General features: G+C 43.6%; 1 protein-coding gene across 1 annotated transcript; it reads right to left on the reverse strand.

Moving 5' to 3' along the window:
- Nucleotides 1–1,294: 1,294 nt before the first annotated feature.
- LOC128754592 (uncharacterized) lies at nt 1,295–6,104 on the reverse strand. Its single transcript, XM_053857312.1, has 10 exons — nt 5,979–6,104; nt 5,398–5,534; nt 5,160–5,310; nt 3,690–3,971; nt 3,141–3,164; nt 2,795–2,887; nt 2,683–2,713; nt 2,513–2,562; nt 2,155–2,189; nt 1,295–1,668 (listed from the first exon to the last, which is right to left on the reverse strand). Exons 1-10 carry the CDS (start codon nt 6,040–6,042, stop codon nt 1,585–1,587), a joined length of 951 nt encoding a protein of 316 aa, XP_053713287.1. The 5' UTR covers nt 6,043–6,104; the 3' UTR covers nt 1,295–1,584.
- Nucleotides 6,105–7,066: the final 962 nt, after the last annotated feature.

The raw sequence follows: 7,066 nt of genomic DNA on the forward strand, positions 1-7,066 counted from the left end.
TCCACTGACCCTTCCAATAATCTGCGTGACTATTGTGAAACACCTTTCACTATCTCCGCTTCCTGTTTCTTCTTCACTCTTCACTGCAGCTCATAACTCCACCTCTCCAATGTCTCAACCACCTCCTCCTTAATTGTCGCCACTATATCATCAGCAAACATCATAGTTCATGGAGACCTTTCTCTGTCTCAGGCTGTCCATCAGCATGGTCAACAAAGCAGGCGTTCACCACTGCGTCACTGTGCCCAACCCTCACATAGATGCTCCTCATTCCCACCATCAGTACCACTTTTCCACTTCAGAAACTCCGTCGAGGACTTTTCGTGATCGTCCAAGACACATTGCTGGTCCTTCTGAATTGTGGTGCTTTCATACTAAATAATAAATGATGTCCTAAACCAATCCATATGAGGACAGTGGAACAAATGAATCCAAACCATGCATGCCTATTTATTTGATAACAAACACAACTTCAGTATCTTCTTGTAAAAATGTGTTCAATAGCCTCCCTTGAAAAAGGACAAGTCACTATTTAGTCAGTGAGAGTGCCAGGGTGAGGCGGCCCCAACCCAGGTGAAGGTCCACTCACCATCATGACGTCACATTCAAAATGTGCACACAGCTTCTCCCCACGCTTCACTGCTCAATAGCAGTAAACCATGACTCATAAGCTCAACATTCCCTCCTCATTGTGTTGGACTATCCTGCAATACATTTCGACAAAGACGGGTCATGATTATGCAAACAAAGGTCATTATTAGTCAGAATGATTTTCTTCTTTTCTTTGATGAACAAATAATAATAGCCCTAAGGGTTTGTTTTTTAATAGATGTAATAGCGCCCTCTGTTGGATTATTAGGAGTAGCTCGGCAACAGACTGAAGAATCGGACTATTCGACGTATAGTGTAATATTTTACGTTCTGCATCCTCAAAAAGACACGAACAAACATCCTCATAGTTATATTAACATTACTAACTTAGTGTTAACTAACAATGTTAGAGCGAAGATCCTGCACCTTTCTTAATATTGGAGATGAATATTTCGAGCTAACAATTGTTTAATATTTGCTGAAAACTATATTATATATCATAATACAGTTTACCAAGAAATCATCGCTATCATGGGTTATCTTTAAAATTATCTTTTAATTCATTTTAATGTATGAGGAGGTTTGATGTCAAACAATAATGACTGATATTTTGTATTTATTATTAAATCATAGGTTTTATTTACATTTCAAAACACAAATATTTACAAAACAACACATAATGCATTTCTTTTTAGTCCCTTCTGACGGGGTTAAAACATCTTGTTGAATTTATGGCACAAACAATTGAGCCATCTCGGGATCCGAAGCGGTACTAGCAAAGTGTACCTGCATATGTAGAGTCTTTGAAGCTAAGGAGAATAAACACCAAAGGAAGGTATCTAAATTTCACTTTAGTGGCTGATGTTGCAACAGACATCGCATCCTGTCGAAGTGTAATCAAGCCTCTCAAACAGGAACCAACTCTTTCCTGTCCTGCTGTGTGAGTCCAGCTGATGCTACATGCATGACACACTTCCACCATAAAGGTCTCCTCTAAAAGGACGGGGATGTGAAGGTGGAGTTCCACAGTGGAGATCGGGAGGCCGACCCGGTGCTAGTCTCTCCGCTGGACCATTCCTGTGCATAAACACACACACACAAGCACTTGATGTTAACAAACTCCACTGGCCACTTCCTGTCATGAGGAGCGTTTAGGAGTCAACAATGTTCAGAAAAGTTCATCCTCATCTGTTGAATGTGCTGCATGAATCCAAACATATCCAGTAAATCTTTGAGCAGAGCGACAAAAGTAAGAATGAGTGCAGAGAGTGCCTGAGATTGGTTTGCTGTCGTGCTGGAAGTGTCCTCTAAATTTTCAGTGACGTCACCACACAAGAGTTTGTTTAAAGCCAAAGACAGAGAATGTATAAATGTTTGCTCATGATCCATGTTCCGAAAAAGCACAACTACCAAACAGATGTGAGAAAAGCTATGCAGCTATATTTGACATTTCACTGCACTTTTGAACACAGAATTGGTATCTGATGTATGAGAAACAGATCGGGTTAAAAATGAAGAGCCTTGGAGGTTTAACAGATCAGAAAGACGCCGTGGTGTCATTACCTGAGAGACGTAGCGTGAACACCTGGGTGTGAGGTCTGAAAGGCAACAACAATGTCAATGTCTCAGCAGGAAGAAAACATAGATCGTCTTTGTACTTGATGTCACAACCCACTTGCACCTAGCTTGTTGCTCATCAGGTCACACGGTTGACCCGAATTTACTGCTGAAAGATTCACCTGACTGTTTCATCACGACCCAGTTCGGAGGCTTGCGTGCTCATTGTTGGCGTTTCAGTGTGAGCCCACTGTCCGGTTTTCAGCTCGGGTTGTGAGGACCTTTGTCACTTTTGCTTTTCAAGGGTTAATCCTAGCTGAGCTGCTGCCCCACCTTGTTAACATCAGAGAAACAGGCGACTCACCAACACTGTGCTCCTCTGCATGTAGGTGGGTCCAGAATTGGGATTCTTGCCTGAAGATGAAAACAAACCATGTGATCTTGAGTCCAAAACATCCTCCACTGTAAATATGATTTGGTCATATCTGTTTTTCAAGTTCGCAATCTGGGCATTATAAAAAAAAGAGGGCCCACCTTTTCCTCTTTTCTTCTGCTTTTGCGTTCACTACGAGCACAAATAAGAGCTACAGCTGAATTGCTTTTCTTTAAATATGATGTAACACATGTACTAAGAAAGTTGACCCACCATGCCTGCGAATAACCACGACCACGACCGCCAGCGCACAGAGGAACAGGACTGAAGCGGAGAAAGAGCCCAAAACCAGAGGCCAGTCAATTCCTGGGGATGTTTTTGAACACACACAAAAACCTTCAGGTTAGAAGGAAGCCCTAACAATAAGAGGGTGGGAGATTAATCCGAAAAAAATAAAATCACATATGGCGCAAGATTGAAAAGAGAAAAGGAAAGTATGAAGTGGCATAATTATATTCAAAGTGCTCGAGTGAGAAGGAAACAACAAAAAGTGAAGCAGAACCACAGCGGAACTGGCAGCATGTAAAGCAGTCTCACAGTGAAGTGACAGGTGATTTACCTGCCGTGGCTGCAGGTGTCGGCCCTGCAAGAAGAAACGCTGAGTCAGCAGGATGTAAACATTTTAGCCAGAAGCAGAGGAGCTGTTTCTTTCTCAGTATAAATTAGGTCTGTAACTACTATGGCAGTCAACTGTCACCAACTATGGTGTGTATGGGTTGGCGAACACACCAACACACCTGATTGTAATGGTTGTAAATATATATGTATAAAAAAAGCTGTATATGTTCAACAATGCAGATACTGAGTTAAAAAAAAGAATACACAGCTGTGTTTTTGTGTAATAAATGAATAAAACCTCAGACTCTAAATGCTCATGTGACTTTATGCATACATATTTTCCCAACTAAATTACAGGCAATACTTGAAAGTATGAGCCTTTTTTGCTGAACATAGATTACATTTATGATGGTATGAATATGTAAACAAATGCTTTCTATCATTAAATGACCAATAAAAAAAATCCACAATAATTCTGCTGCATTTCTCCTCTGTGAGTTTACTAACATTGTATTGGCAGAAAATGTTATGGTCAACTTTGTTGCGTCACCTCTCGACACAGCCAGTGGGGGGCTTTGGGCCGAGGAGCTCCACCTATCCCTCAGGAGGACGCTGTACTGGCAGCGGTACAGAGCCACTGGACTGTCCTGCACCGGCACCTGGAAAGTGACCTGATGATTGAGGACATGGGCTCGCTGGGAGAAAATGGGGGCGTCGTCGCCCTCTAGGTAGAGATAGAACACAGCGCCGGGGTACGCCGGGGACCCCATGCAGAGGAAGTGCCACACTGGAGTCAGCTGCTGTAAGGAAAGGACTGGAGTCGGCGGCAAATCTGAGCAGAGACAGAGAAGAGAAATGACGCTAGAGGAGGGTGTTGGATTCGGTGTAACTGTCTGTCATTCTGTTTCAGATGAAATGACGGGTTCCAGAAGCAGCTAAAAGTGCACAGCAGGAAGAAGAAACCACAAGGCTGCGTCTGCTGCCGCGCCCTGTCAAAAAGATTTCCTGAGCTTGAACTTTGAAAGAGGTCGTGCAGGAATTCAATGGGACGTTATTGTCTTTGTGTTGCATGCAAGAACATTCCGTAATGTTAGGAGGTGTGAGTCAGTTATGCTCCTTTTCACCTTTGACGATGACCTGAACAGCGGGACTGACGGAGGAGTTGACTAGTCCTGCGTTCCGAACGACCTGATACAAGCAGGTGTATTCTCCATCTTCGCCTCCCGTGACAGGTCCCAGAATAAACACCCCAGGCTGAGTTTCAGAGTTGGAAACCTGCATGGCGCGCGGCTGTGTCATGGAGGACGCAGCCACACTGGCCCTCATGAGTAAGTAGGACACTTGTAGGGAGGCTGATGAGGACCGGAGAAGAGACTGCGGAGCTGGAGACGGGACAGAACATCTGAAGGTCAGCCTGTCTCCGAGGTCGACCACGCCACCTGAGGGCTCCACAGACAAAACCGGAGCAGGGAACGTCGACGGAACACCTGTGGGGGCAGCAGCCAGCCTTCATTGACAGTCACCTTTAGCTTCACCCTCAGAGCTGTGGTTTGCTACTATCAGAAGCGGTGCAAATCTCTGTGTGGGTGCGAGGTTCCAATATAAAAGGCAGGATGTAACAACCGCCACGCACACACCCACAGAGTTGAGGACAATACGTTTCCTCAGAAGCACCTGCACCAGTGGTGTTCGGTTAGAGAAGCGGATGAAGATATTTGTTATAACACATGTGGCGTCATGCTGCGGTGAATGTTTTCATCAGGCTATTTATACGTCACAATTTGTGAACATCTTTGCTGGGAACATGAAGACAAGTTTCGATGTTTATATATGGCACATAGCAAGTCAAAGCTTTTATATTTTGTCCCTGTGAAGGCCTGTGAAATGACCTTCCCTTTACAATAACCGTCCCATAAAGCAGCTTATTTGTACTTAGTTTGAGATTTTTCAGTAGAGATTTGGTGCCAATGTCAGCTGTTTCTGTCCCTGAACAACAACGTCACAGAGGCATTACACTGACCGTCGTCTTGCTCCAGCTGTAAGTAGGGACTGAAGGTAGAGTAGACTCCGTATTTGTTTTGGTAGCAACAGCAGAAAAGTGAATTCCCTGCGGGGAATGTCACCGTGAAGTGAGCCTCTCCCGCAGCAGTTTGAAACTCAATCCTATCCACCTAAAAAAAAAAATCAAGACAACAACTGAAAAAATGACTTGTGACCCAGGTAACAGCAAACTGCTTCAACTAGAAGAATTGAAGTACCTCAGTTGTAGAGTTGTAGAGTATGAACACAGAACCCTTCTGGCCCTCGGGGGCTTGGCACACCACTGAGTTTGACACGCTGGAAAAGATTCTGGCTGCTGGGAGAGCAGCAGAGGATGCAGATGCAAAGACACTCCCTGGCAAGATACAAGGGTCAATAACAGGCCACTGGTCAGTTTCACAACCTAGGATGAAGCAAGCGTCTTCCTGAAAACATGATAAGAACACCAGAGGTGTTGCTTGATGTGACACACGTTTTTTGGTTGATGATGCAAAGACACAGTGACGTGAGCACTCTGAAACAAATTTTAAGTGGTGTTAAAACTCCCCTTTTTTATTTAAGGGCAACTGGCATGGAGAGAAAACTGAGGAGCCAGGTTCTGAAAGTGATAACATTTTCACTCTGGCTCTGGTCAGTTGGTGTTTGGTATAGGTCTGTGAACCTCAGTGGCGAAGTTGAAAATGAGAATAATAACAAATACATGACTTAACTGCTTCACAAAGCAAGTAAAGAGTCAAGTTTTTTTATAAACGGAAAACTAGAAATGTTGAAAAGTTGTACGCGATAATGCAGAACTTACCCCAAAGGTGTAGACAATTGAACAGCAGTATCCAAACAGATCGTCCGCTGATGGCAACCTGCATCTTTGACACTCTAAGAATGACTGAACAATTGAACCAACACCTCTCTCTCTTGCCTGTCTCTCTCTTTTCTTGGCGTATTTCTTAACACATCCTCTTGAGGACCAGGGCGCTGAGGGGAAGTGATTATAAACACGCTTCCTTTTTTGGCCTCTGCGAGTCAGATGCTTTGAGAGACCATAGAATGGCTGCATGACTTGTTTACACACACACACACACACACAAAACAAGTGTGTCAGCACATCCACGGGGGAGCAGCTGTTGACATCAGAAAGTTTCAGTACCTGGTTCCACCAGCATCTCTCCATGTTGCAGAGGTTGGAGTTGAATGTGCAACGATCTGGGGGAAATCTGCAGATGCTGTTGATGTGGAGGTCGCCAGTTGGGATGAGACCGGGGTAGGAGTAGGGAACCTGGTGACATGATCCAGCAGGAGGAGTGAATGAGCCCTAACAGGACTCTAACAATGACAAAGATGCTCATTTGCCTGTTCAATAGAGACCTCATTCCAATAACTGTGGAGAGCTCAAGACCCCTAAGATTTATTGTCTCCATCATCTCTACTTTTCTGAAGTTGTGTCAGTTTTTTTTTTTTTTTCGTCTTAAATTTAAACCGGTGTGAACAGCCAGGCCATGTGGGTGTTCCAGTCCTGCAAAAATAAATAAATGCTCCTCAACTGTAACCCAGGTGTGTAGCCGTTGATGCACATGATGCCCTAAAGTTCCCCGGTGGATGAAGGTATGAGCAGCAGGATTAAAGACATTTGTATCTGAACAGTGTTGGTATACTTGCTACACAGGCAGATTAGTACGCCAGGATTCTACAATTCTCTTTCCTCTCCAGCAGAGTGCAGTAAAAAACAACACATCCACCAATATTAATTTTAAAGCATTTACTATTTCAAAGTTTGCCAGATCCAAAAATATGTCACCAGTTATAATGTTTTCTAATTTTGTCAAATTTGGATTTCATTGGTTGTTGTTCATTAATTTCATTTTTTCCAAATTCAAAACTTTAAGGATTTTT

The sequence above is a fragment of the Synchiropus splendidus genome, chromosome 2 (assembly GCF_027744825.2).
Source record: "Synchiropus splendidus isolate RoL2022-P1 chromosome 2, RoL_Sspl_1.0, whole genome shotgun sequence".
In the NCBI taxonomy this organism is placed as follows: Eukaryota; Metazoa; Chordata; class Actinopteri; order Syngnathiformes; family Callionymidae; genus Synchiropus; species Synchiropus splendidus.

Bases quoted from the DNA above. Each gene is read 5' to 3' on its own strand.
- LOC128754592 (XM_053857312.1), bottom strand. From the start codon at position 6,042: ATGCAGGTTGCCATCAGCGGACGATCTGTTTGGATACTGCTGTTCAAT. The intron at 2,888-3,140 runs GTAAATCACCTG...AAACATCCCCAG, and splicing joins GACACCTGCAGCCACGGCAG to GAATTGACTGGCCTCTGGTT. The intron at 2,563-2,682 runs GTGGGCCCTCTT...TTTCATCTTCAG, and splicing joins GCAGAAGAAAAGAGGAAAAG to GCAAGAATCCCAATTCTGGA.